At 40.9% G+C, this 25,069-nt stretch overlaps 1 protein-coding gene and 1 long non-coding RNA gene across 6 annotated transcripts in view; one reads left to right on the plus strand and one right to left on the minus strand.

The window, feature by feature from the left end:
* The window catches only part of KLHL29 (kelch like family member 29), a 395,224-nt gene that overhangs the window by 121,341 nt on the left and 248,814 nt on the right, over nt 1-25,069 (minus strand). For all 5 annotated transcript variants that reach the window (XM_027690064.1, XM_027690065.1, XM_027690066.1 and 2 more), the window contains 2 exons: nt 20,568-20,709; nt 19,273-19,818 (listed from right to left, as the gene is read on the minus strand). In XM_027690064.1, the coding sequence (XP_027545865.1) occupies nt 19,273-19,818; nt 20,568-20,709 (688 nt within the window). The remainder of the gene's footprint in view (nt 1-19,272; nt 19,819-20,567; nt 20,710-25,069) is intronic.
* Nucleotides 19,503-20,661, plus strand: LOC113970785. The gene is made up of 3 exons (XR_003535332.1): nt 19,503-19,585; nt 19,758-19,987; nt 20,598-20,661. It is a non-coding gene; the product is annotated as an uncharacterized LOC113970785 (long non-coding RNA).

Consider the following 25,069-nt stretch of genomic DNA (forward strand, 5'->3'; position numbering starts at 1 on the left):
CAGCACAGCCGCTTGCAGAGCGACTCAGATTTACAATTCTCTCGAGCTGGATCTGGTTTGGGTAGGCAACTCAACAGAACTGAACACATTCCCAAACAGAAAACTCTGAGGATCTAAGCTGCTGGTGATGCTCTTGAGTTTTCTTCCTGTTTTATTCCTTGGCACAATACAGCTGTGACTTTCCATCTTTCACTACAGGCGACAAATTTCAGAGAGGAAGAATTCTGTGGCCCCTGGTATGCACTGGAACATAAGGCAAGTGAGCCTTGGACTCTCCTAAAAGGCATTTCACACAGGGTCACCCACGACTGCAGAAGATGGGACACAATGACCCACGAAGCCCCTTCCAGCCTTGCTTTTCTAAAACTCTGCAATCCAAACAAATAAGTGGGAATAATAACTCCTCCACCTTGCAACTTCCTTCAAAAGAAAAAAAACCACCTGGTTTTGTACCCTTCTCTCCTATTCTTTCCGGATCCCTATTTATCCACCCATGTATTTTAACATACATTTTTAATCAAGACTCTGTCCTTCAGTCGATTTCTGGCATCTGCATGATGCTTCCCTCCCACAGTGCCACCAGCTGCTTCCCCAGCTGCTTAAAAGCATACATATTTGGGGCCACCATGGCTGTGGTCTTCCCAGCCATTTCCAGGATCTAGCACAGGAAGGCAGTGGTTCCAAGTATCTGCTGGTTTCTGAGATGCTATATAAGAATGAAAAGAAACCATGTTTATATATAAGGGTCATTTGTATGAAGGTAAGTGAATTGGCACATGAGGTTCAGAAGAAACTGAGGCCAGATAGTGGCAGTTTCACAAGGTATTCCTGGAAGGCAAGCTAGGGAAAAGGAATTCCAAGTAATATGAACTATTTTTTCATTATTAAACAAGTTAACAATAAAGCATAGCCTTAGGAAGGCATATGTTTGAACAATTTGGAGCAGGCAAGATTCTCAGTACAAATCAGTGAAGGTTCATTGCTTTCATTACATCGCTGATGGTTTACACCAACTGAAGAGCTGCCCACTGTGCATAATTTCTCTGGACCAGGGTGGAAAAACCATTAGGTTACATGCTCTTTTAATTGCTAATGAAACTGCAATCAAGACTACTTCCAACTGGATTTCAAAATTATCTGGTTCCTTTTTCAAATCAGCAAGGAGCAGGACTCTTCTAACACCACAAGGAAAGTTTTAATAGCACTAGTAGGTAGGTTGCAACAGATATTATACTGACAACCACAGAAAAGATTTAATGTAGGAGAAATGCTAATAGGTCTATAATTCTTTGAAGTAAAAGTCTACCATCATTTAATAAGGAGGTGATGTTATTGTACATACTGACTGCAGTTCCTTCTGCATTGCTATAGATAGCTACCGTACTTAAAGTGGACATTAATGCTAATTTACAATGAAACTCTGGCTGAATTACATATCACATCCCCATGAGACTATAATGAACTCCCCATAATTAATATTATTAATCATGGGCCTAGCACAGGGGGCACATATCATGCATTTCATGTCAAAGGTTCTTATTAATAAACATTCCCATTTTCCCAGATGATGAAAGCTAACAGCCTGCCAAAACTCCTTCTATCATTCAGACCTGTCCCAGCTTTATAACCCTTAATAGAGCTCAGCTCCACACAGGTTTCTCTTCCCTCAGACTTGGGGTGGTCAGCACTTTGCAGGAGTCACCAGGCAACCTGCACGATGCTTCAAAGCTCAGTTTTGACTGAAACAATTCCACAATAAATCTGCATGGGGTCAATGGGAACCGAGAAGTGACCTCTACAACCCCACACGGCGAGACATGAAATGCTGAAGATCTAAGTCAAATGCTGCAGAAAAAGGAAGTTCAAAACAGAGGTTCACTTTGATTTTAACTCTTGCTGATACGCATGGGTCTGTGCAGTAAGTCAGCAGCCCAGAGTTATCATGTCATCATGGCTATACTCATTTCTGAGATGCTGTTTTGCTGCAACAGATAACTTTTAAACTGCTGCTATCAAAATCTTTCAATGCCAAGAACTGAAGAAACTCCAGATCCTTCCCTGCTAGCTGTCTATAGTTTCCATCAGAAGTGAACAATATTTTTCATGTGAAGCTTTTTGTACTTTATCCTTCTTCTGGTTTCCTCTTTACTTTTTAACAGTGATGTGACATTAAATAATAAAACTGTCACTAAATTCCATGTTCTTTTATGAAAAATCATAGTAACCTCTGCTAAAGATAGCTCTGCACTCCGTATCATTGACAAGATAATGGTTTCATTTGGGACCCATACTTATGTGTCTATCTGCATGCATCCCCAGAGTTACTATGGCCTGTGTCAATGCCTCCTTGAGGAGCTTGGAATCTGTGGAATCCAGAACAGCTCTGTGCATCAAAACTTCCTTATATAAACACTTCATTTACTAGATTTTTTTTTTCCCAGTCAAAGCTATTATTTCACTACAATTCCTAGTCTGGACACAACCATACCAGCTCACAGGTGCAATCATATTATCACCCTCAATTTTTCTTCTTTACTCCCATGATGGTGTGCTCTTCCCCTTTCCCCAGCCTTACCTTTATTTCCTGTAATTCTGCTCAAGTGAAAACCACCAGTGGAGTCATAATGGATGGGTCTGGCTGTGATTACTATATCGCAGTGGATTCATGGAACGCAGATAACAACACAAGGGCTAATCTGAGCAGTGCACCCACATAACCACAGTGCTGGACAAGGTCTGACTCAAGGCAAATTTGGAAGAGCTAACATCTGTAGTTGGTATGCAAATATGACTATGAGTCAATTATCTTACTCCATAAATAGTGGAAAGCCCAGGGCTCGTTGGGATCTCCTGCACAACAGCAGGGTGCACACCAGGATCTCCCCTTGAGTAGAGACACCCCTCAAGGTTACTCCTCGAGAATGAGAGTTTCTTTGTCACAAGAGATTCCTGGTAAGTGATTAATAGCATGCTAAACTTTGAAATCTTATCTACATGATACAAGGGATTGATTGTGCACAGCAAATCCTTTAACCGTTGGGATTAAGTCTGGGACTAAGGCTGGATCATCTGCACCTACGCTCCCCTTTGAGAAGGAGTTTAGAAAACAAGAGTGTCCTTTCTGATCCTCATGACTAAATGGGAGGGTCTTCCTGACAATTTTGTCTGACCGTGTCATCTAGGCAGTAAATAACCAAGTGTAACTTGCTGTCCAATTGTGTTAAACCACTGTTGCATTTACTATCAAACTTTCTAAGATCTCTGTTTTACATGAACAAACATGTTGCTGCTACTCTCTTATGAGTGAAGCGTGTCACTCATCTGTGAAACTCCTTCCACAGGAAGTCATTCTAAGCATCTTTATAAACAGCAAAATTGTATCTACATTGAGGAACTGTTCTCTTCTCACTATACAAATGCAATTAATCCAGAACTTGTAGAAGATAAGTCCTAACAGCCCTTCTCAGCACTTGAATACTAGAGGTGGAAGAAGTGTATTTTTTTTTGCAGTGCACAGACTGGGAAAGATCATCCTAGCTCTCACCTGAGCTACAATAAACAAACACACAATTTCACTTCTGAGCCCTTTTCTGTGACTGCCATCCATCTTTAAGATGCTATTTTTCCAGCAGCTGAGAAAGGAGGGCTGGCTTTGCTTCCCAATCCTGGTTTTAAATGAAGAGGGGCCTGCTGCCGAGAAACAGGAGAGCTCTGATCTCATGCCAGCTCTATCTGAAGAATCTGCAACGGCTGTTAACTGCTGTGACTCCTGCATTGGTGCTGAAAATGATCTGCAGGATAAAAAAGCAGTCAGGACTAAAGAAATAGAGTCAGCCAGGCTCAGACTTCATCTCAGGCATGCATTTGCTCACGGTGTTAAAAATGGCAGCAACCCAAGGTGTGGCAAGCTAAACTGCCTCCATAAGGACCACTGCTGACAGCTGCTGTCACCCTTCTCCAGTGCAAACCTCCTGGCCAGCACCTACTTGCCTGTTGCTGCTGACCAATGCAGTCTGCCTGAGAGTTTTTGGAGGTATTTCCAGAGTTTCAAGTGACCATTTTCCCTGCTCTCTGACATCCTTCCAAGAAGCCAACTGGATGAATAACCTAAAATCTGCCAGAATATACACAGAGTTTTCTAATCTGTCCTACCTTTCCCAAAATGCGTCTTTGAAATGAAAACCTGATTATAGGAAGGAAAAAAAAAAGAAATCCAAATGTTGGCAAAGGAAAGTGTGAGAAAAGGGAGGGAGAGAGGGAAGAGGATGAAGACAAGCTGTCTCTTAAAAAGTACAACTGTTATTCTCTTTTCCTGCTTTTCTTTATCCTGTCCTGTGGGCATGTGGGGTAATTACCATGACTCGTACATGCCTGCCACTGCATTACATGGGATTTATTGCACACAACTCTGTGTTGAGAATTCTGCCTGCGTGGGAAGTAGTTGGATAAAAAAAAACAGATGAAAGCCAGAACTTTCAAAGTCTAACTTCTCCTGCTTTACTAGGAGCTAGCACCAGCTGTACAAGTCAACAAAAATTAACCTTCCCCCCTACCCCTTGGATATCCAGTAAACTCAGATTTGATCCGGATGTTCTGATTTCCACGCAGCTAAAACGCAATCAAATGCTTGATTTTGGGGGATAGATTTGCTTAAATTGTATTAATTCACAAGGATAAACACAATTAGTAGAGCTCATTAGCTTGCAAAATGTAATTTATTTTCTTGAATATACCCATTTCCTTGGATGAAGAGCTCCATTAGGTTTATTATATTTGCAAAGCTTATATAAAAATCCAAACCATGGCAACAAAGAGAAAATTGTTACTACACAGTCACAGCAGTCACTTTTCCATGTTAAATAAGTTTGGCATTTATTTATATTTAAATGAGAATATCTACCACTATCAAGACCAGGATATGGGGCAAGTACTTATACAGAATATAATTAAAACTAATTCAAGCAACAAATGTGGCCTGAAATTAAAATACCCCCCAACTTCTTTAACTGAAAAACAAATCAATGTTCTCCCTCAAAAACCCTGTTTATAATTGCTTAATTATCATAACTAGCAATAGTAAAGGGACTCTGGCCGTTTACAGGCTCATAAGATGGGTCTGCATTTAGGCATGTCTGGTTTGCTTAGTGCTGTGCTTTAATTTTGCCGTAATATAAAGGCTAGAGAGTGGAGAAAATGAATACATAGCAAAGTACCTGTCATTACTTGTATCATATCACCGAGGTATTCTACGTGCACAATATGAAGGCGGCCGGGCCAATTTTCATACTGTTATCATTTTTGATATTATACTGTCTAAAAGCAGTGACACACAAAAGAAATGCTTTTATCATTCTCAATGCGGGGATGATACTAATTACATCATCTGTCATCATTATACAGCTAAACAAAACTTTTCTTTCATAGAAAACTGCCATTTAGCAAATTAACGGGTAATGACCCATAATATACAGAAGATTGAAATTTGGGAATTACGCTCACATTAGTTTGTTTTCTGCTTTCCCCTCAATTTTATTCCCTGATACATCACGAAAAGGAAGAGAGATGGAGAATTTCTTCAACTATTTAATTTGCCAACAGCCCTAACGTCCTTTTGGAAATTCGTGCGGGATCATCTCCATCCATATCAATGCATAGTTTCATTCTACTTAATGATACAGACAGTCTGCCAAGCCAGTAAAAGCCAGATGTTGGTACAGTGATGCACAAAAACCTGCTGCTGGGGCCAGATTTTCAAAATCAGACAGGAAACAATGAGCCTACATTTGCTGGCAGATAATGGATGGATGCTTGGAAACCAGCTACTGGGATGTGTGTTGCCTCCCAAAGCCTGACCAGGTCACAGAAGGTGATGGTACGTAGGAGGTACCTGAAGTGCTCCAACAAGGAGCCCTGCAGTAAGGTCAGGCAGGGTGAGCACCCCTCCAAGGGCCCTCCTGCTGCCCAGACTTTGCTCCGTGCCTGGTATAACACTGCAGGGAGCTGTGTTGTGGGAAATGTTCAAGTGCCACTACTGAAAGAGAGATCCGTAGGGATTACAAGAGGCACGAAACATTGTGGATGAGTCCTTAGCACAACCTCACATGCTTTTGGGAAAGAAGAAGAATAAAGAGACTTCATTTTTCATTGTATCTGATCATGCTATGTTCTTCAACGAAGAAGGTAAAAAATAAACACAGGATAGCAGATAGATAACAGTACAGACTTTAGGTGTGAGGTACCTACTACCAAGACAATGTAGCAAATCCAACTAAATCCAGAAAAATACATTTTAGACAGATCTTTGCTCAATCTGAACTTCTGTGGCCCAGATCAGCTATTTCCTTTCATCACACACCAGTTACAATGTGGGTAAAATAAAAAGGGAAATTCCAGGGTGATTAAGAATAAAAATATTGACAAAGACTGGTGAATATTTTAGGAACCAGCCATGTCAGTGGAAGTTTCAGTCATTGGTAGGTGCTTCAAATAGCCAGTAAGAGCAATTAAGCATTTGGCCTTTAATTCCCATTGTCCACATTGGGGTGTTTAGGACTTTTCTCTTTCCCATAAAATGATTTCCTGACTTAAGTGAAATTCTGAACTGAATGTATCTGTAAAGTAAGAGGAGTTCTCAGTTCCAATTTATCATTGTTAAAGTGGATTAAAGGATTTTTTATTAGTAACACTTAGAGCTCACTTGTTCATGCACTTGGAGACTTCTAGCAGAGGAAACCTTCCCCAGCAGACAACCAGGCCAAATCAAAAGCTGAAAATGAGCGTGTGATGAGCACATTACACAGGCTGATGAGAACTGTGATGAGCTGGGAATTAGTGAGGAAGCCTTTGAGTAAAGACCAAGTGGAAACCACATACCCAGCACTCCTCTTTTCCTGAGTCACTGCTGAACGAAAAACCTTAAGCCCCCTGTGGGACACTGCGCTACTGCATGGGATGTCTCCTGAATGAGGTCTATAAGCCTCTCTCTCAACGTTAACCCTCTTAGAAGGCTTTAATATTTTAAACAGTGTAAGACAGCTCTGGAATATGTGAGGTAACAGTATTAGTAGCAGTCTAACAAATCATGAATCAAAACTGTTGACAATATATGCCCAAATTAGCTTCATTGATGCTAATGAAACAATGCCTGGTAAAACATTGGATGTATGACATTCAGAAGCAGCTCTCCATGGGCAGATGAGGAAAACCGTCTTCATCACAAAAAGGGACTAGATGTGCTTGCTTACCCCACCTAGATGTTAATAGGCAAATACTGTCTTAAATTTTAGGTAATTTGAACCAATAATATCAAAATACCCTCTTAATGCAATGACAGTAAAATAAAAAACAGACCTGACTGATGGTTAAGGTTCTTTAAACCAAGACTTAAGTTTTGAATACAAATGATTCTTCTTTCTCATTTACTAACCACGTAAAAACAATCCAAGATGCTATCATTTTCTTTTCCTTATTACAATCAGTTTTGTTACATACTCTGTTTTCCATTTAACATTTTAAGTAAAAGTCTCTTCATCTGTTTTTGGGAGGTAAATTCAAGGTTCAAGGGAGGTTCCTTGAACTCTCCTGGTTCTCAGTTCATGGTTGATAGACAACTACCAACCCAGCCAAACACTATCTCATTTTTCTTCCCTCCAAACTTGAAATATTAATTTCAGTGTCTTGGCATAGTTCCAGACTAAGTAATTATAATCTATATCCAGTCCGGGTAATTATAAATTACATCCTGAAAACCACCTCTCTTATTTCACTTAGATACAATATGGGTACCCCTTTTGCTGTCATAAACACATTCTGTGGTCCTGTTCCACTTCAGGACTGGCTCCCTCCCACCTCAGTCTGAATTCACCCTAAAACCCAAACATTCTCTCAATGTGTTCAAAGGGGTAGGAATCAGACAACGTTACTAACTCATTACATACAAAAGGACTTTGCACGTTTGAAATAGGTCCCTTCTCTAAACTGTATATTAAAACATACTTTGATATTTAGAATTTGTTTTCTAAATATGTTAACACATTATTTCCAGACAGTTATATAGTTCTGGATATATATATATATTCAGTATATAAACAGCCCTTCTCTACTTTCTTTAAGACACAAAAAGAAGACTCAGTCTCAGGAAATACCAAATCTTACTGAATTACTGAGTCTAGCACTCCAATATCCATGAATTTGGACCAAAATACATGCTAAAATAACTTCCTGGCTCTAGCAAAATTCTTGATTGAGTTTACCCTTAAAGCCAAGAGGTGTTCTCAGCATCCCTTTATCTCCATGAAAGTGAATTAAGGCAGCCCTGACTGATAACACCGAGATTCACTGCACAAAGTTTGCCTATACGGCAGTTTTGAGAGAAAGGAGAAAAAAAAAAAGTAGTAATGATGGTTTATCCAAAGGCATAAGGGACACTTCCAGCAAAGGGCTGCGGAACTCATTTAAGTTCTCCAAGAAGAAATTCTTATTGGTGTGGAGTTTTTACAGATAGGTTCTTCTTGGAATGTGCTCAATTTCTGCTCATGAGCATATTTGATTGTCCTTGAACAGCTGATCCTTGGACAAGATGTCAAATTTGCTTTTACTGTTCCAGCAAGTAAAACACATGAAGAACATGTTATTCTGGAGCTGAAGGAATATGAACCCCTGTTTTTGCTACATTTATACAAATGTAAAAGAGATCCATATATTTCTTCAGAGTGCAATGGTTAAATATTTGTATCTGTATAAACTTGAAATCAACTTGAGTGACTCCTGCTGGAGGTATCTGCTATCCATCTAGCAAAAGTTCTTCTGAAATGCTCCTAAAAAGTGCTTTTTTTTTTTGGATGCTTAATATGACTTCCAAACCAGAGCTCTAACCATCCTGCAGAATAATAAAAGACCTCTCAAAGAAATGCACTGTTCATAAAACAGCACAGTATAGCCATGATAGGGGTGTATCTAGCAGAGAAAGACCTAAAACCCAGCAAATTCCATTTCCCATCTAGAAAAATTTCCCATCTAGAAAATCTGCATCTCTAACAAAGTCCACACAGCATGCTGGAAAAGGCAAAGAGCAGAATCTCCTATTTCCTAGGTTACAGGAAATAGGAATCTACCAGCACTGCTCCTCTGTCTGTTTCCCACAGGATGGTAGTGTTTTGTGCAAAATGATCCTTGTTTTAAAGAACATCCACAGCTTGGGGATGCAAGGAGCATTTCCCTCTTCCTTCACGAGGAAAAGGTCACACAGAGGAGCTGGATTTGATGTTGTATTTGGATATTCTATAAATCAGTCAGACTGAACAGGAGTGTCAGCCCATATTTCTCTTAAGACTTCTTCAATTTTATCCAATTTTGTCCTTTTTGTACCATCTTCCTCAGCCCCATCCAAATACTTCAGTGTGCAAATTGATGGACACATTTTGTCGTCTTCTGACACATCAGAGGAATCATGAATAAAAACCATAATGTTCTCTTTAATCCTACATTCTTGGTGTGGGTTTTTTGTGTGTGAGCATTATGCCAAAGAGCATTGTGCAAAATATAATGTACAAAGTCTTGAGGTTAACCCTCCAATCTGTTTTAGCTTCTTGCTAAGTATTGCAAGATATTGTGCAAACTTGACCAAGCATCTTGGCACCTTGTCCAGTCAAGAGCTTCTGACTTAATGGTTGGTACACATAGGTGTATGGACATATTACTATCTATAGTCCTGCTCAAGTACTTACCTTGAACCTCCAAATTTTGACAGCAGTCCAAAGATTTTTCCAGTACAGTACAACATCAATGCTGTAATTTTCTGAATTTAATATGACAAAACTTCATGCCACTTTTATTTGCACATCTAGAAGGTAGAAGTTTTGTCAGGAAAGTCCTGCAAGCTTATGTACCTCCTTCCTAGTGATAATTTCATCCCCTAATGATACTTTCCAGAATATCTGGCCTGAGAATCTAATGCAGTGATTTGTAAATATTAAGGTGCAAATATGCACAAATACCGTTTTACCCTCACTTGGTACAACTTGGTACCCTCACTTGGTACTGTATATACATGTAACACAAACCAGACTGACTGGAAGAAGCTTAACCAATTCTCCTGTGTAGAATTAATGACATAACTTTTATGTCCTTAAAAACAATTTGAAGATTTGAGGTGTTATATAATCCCATATTAGGATTATTATTATTACTGACCACAGCTCAAAGCCTGTGTCGCTGTGGTACAGCAGAGCTTATCATCAGCAATCTCAAGGCACAGCAGGGCAAGAAAAGTCACTATTTGGAAATGTTTCTATTTCACAAATCTGTTTAGATTTTTTTTTAATCTAACATGGGACAGAATAATTCTCATTCTGAATGCAACGGGAATCAAAAATGAATCTTCTTCCTTCAGAGTTCAGGCACTGCTCCATGGAGGGACTTAGAAAAAAGTCCCCTGATTAGACAAAAAAAGCATTTCCACTTTCTTGTAAGGAAACCAAAAAAATTTTGCAATTTAATAGATCTGCTTGTCTAGAGACCTCCAGAGGTCACAGAATAGCCCATTTTGGGAACATTTAAGTATAGACACAAATGCACAGTCTGGCTTCAGATAGACCCAGCTTGTTCAGTTTTGACTGAGTGGGAAGTCCTCATTCTCTGCTGACACTCTGTAGTAGTTATAACTTGACTGTCCACTTTTTAAGTCATGACATTGAAAGAAGTGGAACTATGCTGCTGTGAAAAAGAAGAAATTTTCGTGGAAAATTCAAGGAAAAGCCAAACTTGTGGAGCGAACTGAACACTCAGGAAAGGTAGCTCTAAGGCATAGGAGGACAGAGTGAAAGGGAACAGGTGTGTTTCCTGTTGCATCCAAAGGGTTGGATGAAGACAAGGGTTGCATCCAAATATGTGTCAAGAGTAGAGCAAGTCAGAGGACCAAGGGAAGACAAGGTCAGAGAAAACAGGTATTAAACTTAAGGAGTTCTGAAAGGGGGATAGAGACTTTACAAGTGTTTTGGAAAATTATAACTTTCAGAACATCCAAATGCAGCTCCAGCTCCCTGCAAGGGATTGTTGGAACAGTATTTGGATGGATGGATGGATGGATGGGCGGGCAGCCTGCCTGGAAATTTGGTCTGTATTTATAAAGAGTTGGCACTTATGTATTCTGTGCCAAAAGGGAGCCTAGATTTTGGTTATTATCCAGCTTCTGAGAAATTTTGCACTTTGTGAATATAGTGTTGTGTGGACAAGAGAGAAAATAGTAATTCAACAGAACTCTGCCGCCTCTCAGACTTATGTTGAATGCATTTGATGGCCACTGTCATGGACTAAACTATATTTGTTAAGAAACCACATTCTAAGCAAACCATATCTTAGACTACAGAGTGGGAAGAAACTCAAGACAACTGCAAATATATCACTGTCTAATTAAGTAAATGGATCTGCAAATGATGACATAATATCATGTAACAGTTACATGATCAAAGTTTTTCAGCTCTGTGTTTTCAACAGATGAACTACAGTTGCAAATCTGGCATTTATTTCAAAAAACAGAGGTATAAAAAATAACAGCACAAATCAGATGACTTCTAAGAGCAACTTCAGGGAGTTTCAACTCAGTTTAGCAATGTCCCACTTTTTTCTTACAATAACCCACATAAAATATTGGTAGTGTTGAGAGGATCCTGCTCCAGTTGAAACATGGAAATCTCATGTCAGTCACATACTGAGAGATGTCAATCAAAAGAGAATTTGATCACCTTCTTTATGCTATATGTTTAGCAAGGCAATGTTCTAGGACTATTACAAGTCCTCTTTGACTCTTCAGTACACTAAATCACTCTCTGTTCATGACCTGACCAACAGTGACATTAAAAGACAGGACAGAAATTACTGAAAATACCCCACCTGGAGCACAGAAAGGTGAAATGTATTTCAGTCTCACTCAAGTGATTGCTTAGATACTCTCATCAATTTTGCAATTCTGCTAGGATTATATTAATGAAAGAAGACTGTAATTAATCTTGATAAAAATTTGATTTTAGAGAACCTGTTTGCTTTAAGTTCATTACTGTGCATGAACACGGTAAAACATGTGCCAACAGTGTGCCCTTGCAGTTAAGAAGGCCAGTACTCCTGGGCTGCATTAGGCAAAATAATGCCATCAGATCACAGGAGACACTTCCGCCCCTCTACTCAGCACTGGTGAGGCCTCACTTGGAGGGCCATGTCCAGGTTTGGGCTCCTCAATACAAGAGACACATACTGGAGAGTCCAGCAAAGGACCATGAAGATGACAAAGGGACTGGAGCATCTCTCCTAGGAAGAGAGGTTGAGAGAGTTGGGGCTGTTCAGCCTGGAGAAGGCTGAGAGTGATCTCATCAATGTATACAAATACGTGAAGGGAAGAGTGCAAAGAGGATGGAGCCAGGCTCTTTTCCGTGGTGCTCAGTGTCAGAACCAGAGTCTCCCTCTGAACATGAGGAAACATGTTCTTACTGTGAGGATGACTGACACTTGCCCAGAGAGTATGTGCAGTCTCTACCTTCGAAGATATTTAGAAGTCATCTGGACAAGGCGCTGGGCAAACAGTTCTAGGTGGCCCTGCTGGGCAAGGGGGGTGGACCAGGCAACCCCCAGAGGCTCCTTCCAACCTCAGCCATTCTGGGATTCTTGAACTCTTACATATCATTTCCAAGCTGAGCTTACTAACTGACCACTAATCATCTGTACCTTGGTACCATTTAGGCCACCCCAGAAAATCACCACGATCCTAAGGAAATCACAGTAAGAAGCATATACAATGCTAACACTTCCATGCTAACCCAACTCTCCTACAAGAAACAGGAGACTTCCTTCCCCACAAATATAAGCATACATATTCATATATATGTACATACATGTACACAGACACACTATACAATTTTATGTAAAATTTTATATATATAATTTTTATAATCTATTTATCTATCCACTTCTCTGTATCTATGGATACAAAATTAAGGGAGATTTTCCTAAGGTTACACAGGCCATGTATTCTGGTACAAGACTGAGAACTGAAAATAGGCTTTCTAGAGCCTTCATCACTGAACATCCCTTAATTAAGGTTACTAGAATTCAAAATGCTAGGTTGTATTTTGAATTTAAACACTCCCTACCCCCCAGCATTCATGTCTAGAACTAGGTACACTCACAGAATTGCAGGTCAAGCTGAAACTCCTTTGAAAATTCAGCCTTTTGTGAAGAAAAAGTTGATAGTTATTGACAAAATGTTGTACTCTGCCTTGTTACTATTCATGATTAAGGAAAGTAAATATTGTCTGAGGCCTAATGAGAATTCCAATGCAATAAAGTCAAGTGTGAAAGGTGCAATCAATAAGTGATGATGCAACAGTATTCGTTTGTAGTTTTGTTATTGTTTAGTTCATGCTATTTGCTGATGCTTGAAAATGAAGTGTTAAGAAATTAGTGCTACAAGGATTAACATTCAGATTTTATTTCTGATATTGTTATGTTTCTACAGTCATTACACTCTGAACACTAATTAGCATCTGCTTTTTTTTCCCACCAGTTAAGGACTGCAAACCAAAGAATGACAGAACAAAAATACTATGGAAACAAACATCAGTAGTATCCATGAACATCCAAAAATTAAAACCCATGATGCCCATGGTTAAATTTGCACTGCAGGAGTAAGTACTGCAATGAAGTATGTATGAAGTACTGTGTGATGAAGTATTGTATTTTCCTCCCTTTTTTGTGTTAGCAACTATGCTTCCAAGTATATCAAGTTTCCAAAGACAGTATCTTTCCAAATGTGTAACAATCTCAGAGCCCAAGCCGGAACGTTTACGCCCTACATATGTCAGGGCTATCCACCAAGGGTTCAGTTTTGGATTTGCAACAGGTCTTGAATATAAGGAAGCATACTGCCCTACAAAACAGTCAAGGACTAAATCTCAGTTACTCAGTTATTTCTGCAAGGAAACCAATATCTTCTAGTCCTTCATCCGACTGATTAATTCCTCTCTACCTGGGTTCAGCTGGATTGGCAGGCACATAGACATTGGTCTCTGTCACTGTGCCATGGCATGGGACACTGGCACCTTGTGTCAGAAACTGAAGGGATGAGTTTCTCTCTTCCCTGCAGGCACGTTGTGCAACTGACAATTTGTGCTGGCACATCATGTAGCCTGAAGATATTGAAATTATGTCTGAATATTATTTGCAACTCTGTATTTTCTGAAGAAGTCATGTAAAAATCTGGCTATGAGAACTTCAGTGGCTCTTCACTGAATATGTTCACAATTAACATCATCATGGTTCTGAATATTCTGCTTTATTAATTCCCCTAGCACTTTAGCTTATAGAGCAAGACTTAGGACATGGATAGAAAACAAGGCTAATTCTGTTCTAAAATACTAGTTTACATGTCTGTGTTAAGGTGTCATGGCTTTTGAAGTCAGCTAGGAGTATTTGGCATAAATCCTATCCACAGGGAAATTACAAGCCAAACCAGATGCCTCCCAAACCTCCTGTTGACTGTGTATGGTAAAAGACCCCATGCATTTCATAAGGCAGCACTACAGTTCCTTAAAATGATCATCTCACTTCATGAGGATCAGCACGGCCAAGTCAGATATGGCAACTCACTTTCTGAGCCCTTTCTAATAAAGAACGGTGTGAAACAAGGCTGCGTTCTCGCTCCTACCCTATTCACAGTCTTTTTCAGTATGATGCTCCAAAGGGCCACGGCAGACCTTGATGATCAGGACGGTATCTACATTCGATATCGTACTGATGGAAGCCTATTCAACCTAAGGCGACTGAAGGCCCATACTAAGACCCTAAACCATCTTGTCCGGGAGCTGCTTTACGCTGATGACGCCGCCCTTGTTGCCCACACAGAAGCAGCTCTGCAGCGTTTAACATCCTGCTTTGCAGATGCTGCTGAGCTCTTTGGGCTGGAAGTCAGCTTAAAGAAGACAGAAGTTCTCCATCAGCCTGCACCTCAGGAAGTCTTCCATCATCCCCACATCACCATTGGCCAGTCAGAACTCAAATCAGCCCAACAGTTTAATTACCTAGGCAGCCTCATCTCCTCGGATGGTAAGATTGACGGGGAGATAGACAATAGGTTAGCGAAGGCATATAGTGCTTTTGGAAAACTCCATAAAAGAGTATGGCGTAATAAACACTTGAAGAAAAGTACCAAGATCAGTGTTTACAGAGCCATTGTGCTGTCTACTCTTTTATATGGTTCCGAATCATGGGTCATCTACCGCCACCACCTGCGTCTCCTAGAACGCTTCCATCAACGCTGCCTCCGTACAATCCTAAACATCCACTGGTCAGATTATGTGACCAATACATCTGTTCTAGAACAGGCAGCAATTACAAGTATTGAGGCCATGTTACTGAGAACGCAACTGCGTTGGGCAGGGCACGTCTCCAGGATGAAGGACCACCGCCTCCCTAAGATCCTGCTTTATGGTGAACTTGCCACCGGCTGCCGCAAGAGAGGAGCTCCGAAGAAAAGATACAAGGACTCCCTGAAGCAACAACTCAGCCTCGGGCATATTGACCACCATAACTGGTCCACTCTGGCCTCCAATCGGGAGGCCTGGAGACACACCATTTATAACGCTGCTGATGCTTTTGAGAAAGCACGCAGGATCACCCTTGAGGAGAAAAGACAACGCAGAAAGAATCGTGCCTTGCAGAATATACCATCCAAGGAGTCTTTCTGCTGTGTCTTTTGCAACCGGACTTGCCTCTCTCGTATTGGCCTTTTTAGCCACCAACGCGCTTGCAAGAAAAGTGGGTAGAGCCCTTCCCAAATCTTCGTTCGCGAAGCCTAGCCATGATGATGACTACAGTTCTTCATACATTGCTAAAAGCAATAATTACTTTGGAACTTTATTTACGTCTCTCATAATGTGACAATGCTATAAATTCAGTAAGTAAATGGATTATGTAACTAAAGTTAACATTCATATTTAACAGAATATAGCCCATCCAGACCAAAAAGATCTCTAATCTAGGCAAAAGTTTTCTTACAAGTAGTTTCAATGGAATTAGGTAGAAATTAGCTGTAACACTGTAGGGAGAATGACATAACTGTTTTATATCACGGTTCTTGTTATCAAAGGGTATTTTTTGCAGAGCCATGGAATGACTAGACTCTTTCAGCCATGTAAGTGAGATCTCTTGACCTATTGCAAATGAGACAGCACAACAGCAGTGCCTTTAACTTTTGGTAACTTATTTGTTTACTTCTGTTTAGAAACAGCTGAGTAAGAAACCTAGTTCTGCACGAACAGAGTATACAATGGCCCAAACATGTACACAGCCAAATGAAAGATAATTATGAGAAATAAAACATGTTGTTTCAAATCAGCTTCCTAACAAAGTCTAAAAATATAAGAAACCCTATCATATTAACCAGCGAAAACTGCTCTATCACTTGAAGGATAGTTGGGTAATTATTCAAACCTGAACAAGACTGGATTGTCAAGTGAAATAATAATTTAGAGTATTTCACGATAATGAGATAGATCTCAAGGCCATTAGCAGTGGTTCTTATATGGCCAAGGTTCTCTGAGAGAGAGAGAATATTTAAGTGAAACTTGTAGGAACTAGTTTGAACTTGTATATTTAACAGCTTAGTATTCTCTCCTAGTTTCCATTCATTCCTGGAGAGAAAGGTGTCTATCATGTAAAGACTGTGAAATCAGCCAGGCTCTCGAGACTGAAATCCCTGAGGGCAAAAATTAAAACATAAAATAATTAGAAAATTGAGCCACATTGAAACCCATAGAGTTTATATTAGGAATCTTTTTCTAATGAGATTTTAAGGTCTGGTTCAGCACCCAGTTGTCTCCTCTTTCCTGATTCTTTCTCTCTTATTCAAAAACAACCAAATCTTCTCTGACTTCAGGTTTGTCAAGAAGAATTATAGCTTTAGATGTAAGGGCTTTTAAGATTAGAAACAGAGGAAGGAATTACTTTTTCTCTATAAAATAGGTCCTGCTTATGAGACATTTGTATATGCACGCTTCATTATCTTACGTTTGTTTGCTTTTAACCACTACGGGAATAACTCGATAGCTGATGGTCAGACAGAAGCCAGCTAATCCCTGGAAAAACAGTTTCTAGCCTGCAGTTTATAAGGTACAGTAAGGCAAATGTGTCAAGAGTTGCCATGGATTAGAAATACTGCTTGTTTTAATATTCTCCTTATGATCCTCCTCCTCAGTACAGAGGTTTCCAAACACAGGACCAGACCTAGGTCTGGCATGCCAGGCATACTCCAATGAAGAACTCTCCTCTGCACCTTAATGAACACCTCCTGGGCCAACTGGTCTCTAGGGTGCTTGGACTAGAGTAGACTAGACTAGGGTTTACAGCAGGTTAAGCAAAAATGCTGACTAAGAATTTGTAAATCAAATATTAAAAGACCGATTAAATATTTTACGATCTTTTTACTTAGGCTCTGATTTGAAGTTCACTTCATCTGCCAGCCAGAGATCTGCTGAAGGTTAATTGATGGAGGAAGAGTAAATAACAACTGATGCTGCTGGCCCTAAGTACGCGAGGCATTTAGGAGTATTCCCAACCTCAAGTGTGCAGTCACTGACGTGCTCATTTGTCTCACTAGGTTAGTGTCACTAGGGCTCAGATATGTGATCAAATTACCGCCGTAAAAGTGGTTTAAGCTTATGTGTTTTCCCTTGTATTGTATATTTGCACATGTCTCCAATGACACCAAGTAATCCTTTAAATTGCGTTAATTTGATCAGGCATCCAAGTAACCAGTGCAGCAAATTGGAATAGGTGGCTATGGAAAGTAGAGATGATGCCTTGTAGAAGACAAATAGCTTCTACGGAGGACACAGACATCCAACAGAACCACTACTGCTCAGTCTACCAAGATTAGGGTATAAATCTCTACCCTTTCTCCTTCTACAAAATCAAGGCTTTTTAACTTATAAACATGACCTGACAAATTGCTTTAGTGGATTTTGGCTTTTTCTCTTTGTTTTTTTAAAGTGAAAGAATTAACTAAACTCTTATAAAACAGTTGTTGGTCAATTTTTAGCTACCTGACTGGGCTAATGTCACTTAAAACCCATCCAGAGCTCAAAGAAAAATTCAGAATCTCACCATCCAGCAAGAGCCCTCATCATATCTGGGGTTTGGAGCTGAAAATTTAAAAGCAATCTGAATATTTAGTTTTAGAAAAGGACGGCTGAGCTTGTGTCTGAGCTCCATTTCAAGAGAAGTTTGGTAAGAATTTGCACATACCAAAGTTCAATTTATGTAATGAGCAGAAAGAGTTATTGGACTAATCATTTTTAATAGAGATTCCTTGTCCTTAATACTGAGCTACACAATAGAACTTAATAGCTTGTGGCAAATACATAATTTACACATGGATTGTGTCTGAATACAAATGTATACATAAAATATCACAGACTTAATGAAGGTGCGGGTTTTTTACAAAATCAATTTAATTGATTTTGCTGATAGGTCCACATTTATATTTTCGTAAGCTTCATTTCGCTTTACCTGCACATGTGGCCTAGTCGTGATTTGCAAGGGAGGAAGGGAAAACTCTGAAAATGCAATTAGAAACTCGGCACACAGAGCGCAGGGAGTTTTGAAGTGTCTGGAGTAAGACACTTGGAAATAACACTCCACCATGACCCAGCGGTGGGGCTCATTTACAAACTACTCATCGGAAAAGGTCAACCTCCCAGAACGCTCATGACTATTCAGGGTGTTTTGCAGCATTTGAGCCCAGTGAAGCTGGTAATGAAGTTTTCCCCTTAATGCTGAATGCGTTTGTGCTGTTCAGCTGCAGTCAGTGGGTTACTTGTGTTTGGCTTGGGCTCCTACCAGAGCATGGAGAAGACAAGGGCTGAAGAAGGTGGCCAGTGTTGTGGCTGATGCACAACTGCAGCCAGGGGGACAGAGGTCAGGTGGAAACAGGGGTGTGTTTCAAAGGGAGTGGCAAGGGATGATGGTTGCTTTACCCTTGGGAGCACCGGCTTATTCAATGGCCCTGAAAGCTGCTTTTCACTACAAAATACGCCCACAGCTCATCCTCCCTCTTGTTAATATGCTGCTTTTTGTCATCAGTAACTCACAAAAGCTCTGCATTTTAGAAAAGTGTGGAGACAGTCGCTAGGGCGGGGCTGGCAGGCCCAAAGAGTGGCAGGGATGCCGAGGCTCTGCTGCCACCCGCCCCTGCTGCACGCCCCATGGGGCCAAGCCGGCCCGCCTTACCTTTGGGGTGCCAGGGGTCCGTGAACTCGTACTTCCCCACGCCGATTGTCCGCAGCATCTGCACCCCGTTGGTGTTGTCCGGGCCGCCCGCCGCCGCGCTGGGGGGCAGCGGGGTGGCCGCCTGCCCGTTGGTGGTAGGGGCGGTGCTGGGCAGGGCGGCCGAGGGCAGGGCTGGCGGTGGCGGCGGCAGCATGGGGCAGGCCAGGTGGCCATTGCCCACCGCCCCGGGGCCCGGGTGGGCCACCGGGCCCACGCCGCTCATGGAGGACATGCTGAGGGGCTGGCTGTTGGTGTACAAGGGCTGGCTCTGGAGGTTGACCACCATGTTGCTGAGGGGCTGGGAGGGCTGCGGCTGGAGCTGGTAGTGGGCCGGCATCAGCGGGAGCTGGGGGGTGACGTGCGGAGGGAGGGAAGGTGTGACACCGATGACGGGGGCCTGGACGTTGGCGGCGGGGCTGAAGGTGGGTGGCTGTGTCATCCCGTAGGAGTGCGTGATCAGGGCGGGCTGGCTGCCCGCTGCCACCGTGGTGACCCAGGGCGCTGCACCTGCGGCACAAAGGAAGGTCAGCAATGGTGGTGGGCTCGGCACGGGGTAGAACACAAATAAACACTCCCAGCCTTCCCCTCCCGCACCTGTGCCTGCCACCGAATCGCGCCGATGCGCCCCCCTGCACGACACCTGAAGCAGTTCAGGGTCTGGAGCCGTTCCCAAGCAGTAAGTGCATAAAATTGCTGCAGCGATGTGAGCGCAATTGTTAAAATACTCGTCAGTTGACATGCAGCATGTTTGTGGTTTTATGTATTTTGCACTTTATGCAGCTTAAGCGCACACTTCCAAGAAAATTAACCTCTTTTCCCGCTGCGCTTTCACGGCTCCCTGACAAACACTCTGTGTGTATAATAATGGTGCTCCAGCCACTACAAAGACATTGTAATTAGGCGTCTGGCATAGTAGCACAATGTATGATATGTGTCTGGAAGCTGGAAATCATTTCAGGTAGTTCTGGACATAAAAGAGGTCTTAAAGTATTACAGAGTGCCTTTTCCTCTAGTGGAGGCAGAGAAGGAAAAAAAAAAGAAACCACTCTAATGAACTTGCAGCATCTTAATACATTCATATTAGCCCCGGCACAGAAGAAACTTGAAGGGTCTTTACAATGAGAGAAAACCCCTTCTAAAGAATAAAGAAAGGGCTCACAATGAAGTCTAATTTACAGAGGTAAATGGAGATAGTGCATTGAATTTGCCTCCAACGATTTTCCCTGGCAGAATTACAAATAAGATTAGAAACTTACCTGGGTTTTCATTCTCCCTCATCTGTTTAGATGGAGGCTCATCAGTGTCCCAGGGTGTGGACTGATTGATGGGTGTCTGTCCCCACCTGACGCTCGTTGCAAGTCCTTGAGGCTGATTTTCAGTCTTGGAAATGCAAGGTGTCTACCAGAGAGAAAGAAAAATACAGAATAAAAATGTTTTGACTGCTGGGATTAATTACAGTTCCTCAAAGCTAGTAGCTTGCTTATTTGTTACTGTCCAAGAGGATATCCTCAGATCTTTAAATAGCATTCATTTGGGGGCTGGACCAGATGATGTCCAGAGGTCCCTTCCAACCCTAAAAATTATGTGATTCTCCTCCAGGCTTGCATGACACACCCAGATGGAAACACAAAATAGTTGACAAAAATACTTCTGGATATTTAATAGATCTACCATTAAAAAAAAAGAATCCTCAACAAACTACTATTTTCAGAAATAAGTTGCTTCATTTGCGATGTAAATAAACCCCCTCAGTGACAACCCAGACATAGTAATATCCATTCAGTCACAGCTACATAAAATGGGAAAATCCTCTGTTTGCTCAATGTCTTCTGAAAAGAGTGAGTTTTGTTTAGCAGGAGGCAGAACAAGAGAGACTTATTTACAACTGTAGGACAAATTACTGTAGAACAGTAAGGAGAAGTATTAGTATTTACTGTCTGTCAACCCTTAAAATTGAATGCCAATAAAAAAAAAAGGCAGCATAACATCATTGGCTGCTAAAGTGGGTATGTTGGCAGGTCTTCAGAGAGGTTAAAATAACTGTAAAGTCTGGGAAGTATTGGGGCTGAATAATCATCAAAGGGGATATGATCTGAAAGAGATCTCTTGATGAAGAAGCTATCACGTGGATTTAAATGCTACGCAAGCCCCCCTGCTGCAGTTTTAGGGGGATCTTCCCAAACAACCATTCCTTTGCTGAGAAAAGGCCTGTCAAAAACAAGGGTGCTCCAACAGGTCTCATTTATTTATGTCTGCAGTGTATTTGACTGCTGGAAGATTAAAAGTTTTTTTTTGTTTTGTTTTGTTTTTACTGGTGTCAGAACCTCTAAACCAAGCAAAAGGAACCAGCTGCCTGTTGCTGAATGAGTATTGAGGACTGAAGCCATAAAGAACAGGAGACCAGTCTGAGCGATTGCTTGTTTGCCTTACATCTGGGAAGTAATTTAACTCAGAGATGAGGGCACAGCAGCTCCATAAATGCCCTGGGTCACACAGTACCAATGAAATCTCTGTCAACACCAGCAGCCTTTTCCCCCATCACGAGTACCTCAATCACCCCATGAAAGGAAGTCATTAGCAGATCCATTTATGCCCTCTGCAAATACAGGCACACCTTTCCCAAGCCCAGCGGTCATTCCTCCTGTCTTTAAATCCTCTGGAGGTGCCTGCTTCCTCCTGCCCTCCCTTTTTCCCACACTAGCACCCGGGATCCAATGCTCCCTCCTTCATCCAAGAGCCTCCGACATCTCCTGACACCCACACCGTTTTCCACCTGAGCTTTAACCTCCATGGGCTCTGGGAGTTTTTGGTGCAAACCTTGATGGAGGTCAGGGTTTTTGCTGTGCTGATCTCTTTGCTCCCAGAAGCCACAATGGGGATTTTTACCCTCCTAGAAATGCTATTCTTTGTAAAATGTAGATGCTCATAGGGAAATGTGATTCTCTTTACCTATGGAATCTTGAAGTTAGATTGTTGTTTTTCAAAGCACATCAATTTATTCTTTTCCATAGTTTGTGGGTTCTGTTTTGGGTTTTTTTGGTTGCCCTTTTGGGTTTTTTTGAGTGTGTTTTTTTTGTGTTTGTGTGTCTGTGTGTTTTTCCTTTTTTTAATTTAATTTCTCCAGATTTTCTTTCTATTCTACTGGCACCAAGAACAATGATGTCCTGGTTTTAGACTCACAATTCCTTCTGTCCCCACTATTTCAACTACTTCTATAACTTTTGCAATTGAAATAAAAAGAAAAGACATAAAGAGAGGACATGCAGACAGTCAAGAGCTTTAAGAGCTCTGCTCTATTCATGGCGAAGAAAGGGCAGGAGGGGAAGAAATAAATCTCAGTTTTGAAATGCTTTCTATTTATAAATTGTCCTGAGAAAATGGTTAATCTGAATACCTTTAGCTTTTACATTGTACAAGGTCTTTGACACAGGAGGATATAACACTGCTGGTGGTTTACCAGTTCATGTTAGCAGTATCCCTTTGGATCCAGCTAAACTGTTTAACAGCAGCCAAAGCACTCTGCAGTAGAAAAAGAAAGAAGAGGAAAAAAAAAGCACCACCGGCAGTCTCTGCCTATATATCAGCTAAAATACTTCCTCCTGAAACACTAATATTTATCCTAAAGTAAAGCCTTAAAACCTGTAAATGCAATATAGAGAACTGGGCATTTTTAGGAACAGAGAGGAGGATTCATGACTCAATCATGCCTGGTGCGTTCCACATGTGGTATCTGTATGTTGCATTTCTTTGTTGTATGAAATGGGTCTTACGAGTGGGTTTGAAATACACACTTGTCATTTTTGAGTGGCATTGTCGAGACATGCAGTATCTTGTTTAACTTTGTTACATCCCCAACCTCCTTTAAAACACTGTCAATCTAAAATAAGAAAAAAATTATCCCTGTACCTTGAATAATACAGAACCCCACACATGCTACAATTTCAAAAGAACCCACATGCTCTGTACAGAATGGGTAAGAAAGGGAGTATGTGACACAGCTCCCCTAAATCCTACAAAAATCCAGTTGCCTATTTTGAAACTTGCTTTCCAAAAAAACTAGAGCACCAGATTAGACACACGTGAAACTGGTGAAGTTTTCAGCCAAGTCCAGATTTAAACTTCATACTTTGAGCATTAATAAAGAGGAATGAGGATTGCAGGTTTGCTGTCAATAGATGAGCTAAATTCTAATTTTTTCCAAATTTTGTTTCACTAAACATGCTCAGAAACCCTGCTTCTTAGACACTCAGTGAATTTAAATGCCCAAATCCAGCATGTTGCTTTCAAACTGTACTCCTGAGCTTGTATTTATTTGATCAGAAAGTGGTAGAGACCAGTTGGTATGAAATCACAACACACATTCATGAAACACAGACAATAATGGTGGTGGAAACAGAAAAAAACGCTTACTGAACTTCCTTTTTTAATATATACATACTTGTGGTCTCTGATCTAATTTCTGCGTTATTTTTATTAATACATGAAGGGTTACATTACAAGTGTTACATGTCTCTGATCCGATTGCAGCAATTACCCATTTGCGTCTCTGGAAAGCGAAATTATTTCCAATGTTATCAAACAAAGGAACTTTCTGTCCATGTGCTCAGGCACATGACAGCCCTCTATTTGATGCTTTTAATGTACAACACAAATGACCAAAAAATGGCCTGTATTATGCTGGTTGTGCAGGGGGAAGAGCTGTGTTCCATTAGTGATCCACAGACTTCACAGAAACTAATTGTACTATGTTACACTTTTATCTTTAGCTTTCATGTCAGATGCTTGTTTGAATTAAACATGGAACACATGAAAAAAGGAAATGCATTACAAAATCTACTGGGTATACATCTTAAAATACTGCCAAATGTCTATTTACATGAAAAGACCAGAAGGTTTCTAAAAGGTCTGTTGAAGCCTGGCTAGTCAACAGCAGCACTGGCTAGTTAATTGCCTGAAATTCCTGGCAGACTACAAAGACTACTAAACCAATCATCAGCATCTTTGTAGTAGCCCTAAAATGTTCAATTTGTGCTCTTTGTCATGGATAGAGTACTCTGAAACCAAATCTGAGGATTTTTTTCCTTCTTTATTTTGAAATCACCATTAAGAACCAATAAAATGTTCAGCTGAAGCCTGCATTTCACCACCTGCCACACTTTGAACTCCAGCAGGGAGCAGTCTCCCAGTTTTAAGGAAACTAACCACAACACAGATGTACAGGCAGAAGAGAGCAAGATGGAACAATTTTGGAATTACATGAGACCCACACAGACAAGTTGCCAGACTGTCAATTTTTTGTAGCTCAAACAGTCATAAACCATGGCCCATAGGCAACAGTAATTGGTGTACAGCTGGTCCACTGAACCTTATTATATTAAAACATTAAAAATCTTCAGATTCATGGGGCTTTTCAAAATATCCACAAGAAGGTTCATGAGTTCACAGCTATCAGTTGGGTGCTCAAGATTGGGAACTAGTAATTCAGTTCATACTGCATCAGTTTACATGTTTACTATTAGGTGTTGCAGAGGCATAGCTATAACTAAGTTAGACTTTAAGTCCAAAGTTTTACAAATCTTTGATGAAATAAAACCTAAACTTTTAGTAAGACCTTTTTTACATCAGTGGAAACATAAGACCTATTGTACTACTACTACTACTAGCAGCATCAAAGAGTATGTTAGTGGAATTAAAAAAATCCAACACAACAACCACAAAAATCCAACAACAAAAATTCCAACACAATCTTCCCCAGGCT

This window comes from Neopelma chrysocephalum, unplaced genomic scaffold, assembly GCF_003984885.1.
Source record: "Neopelma chrysocephalum unplaced genomic scaffold, ASM398488v2 Primary Assembly neopelma1_80, whole genome shotgun sequence".
Taxonomy (NCBI): domain Eukaryota; kingdom Metazoa; phylum Chordata; class Aves; order Passeriformes; family Pipridae; genus Neopelma; species Neopelma chrysocephalum.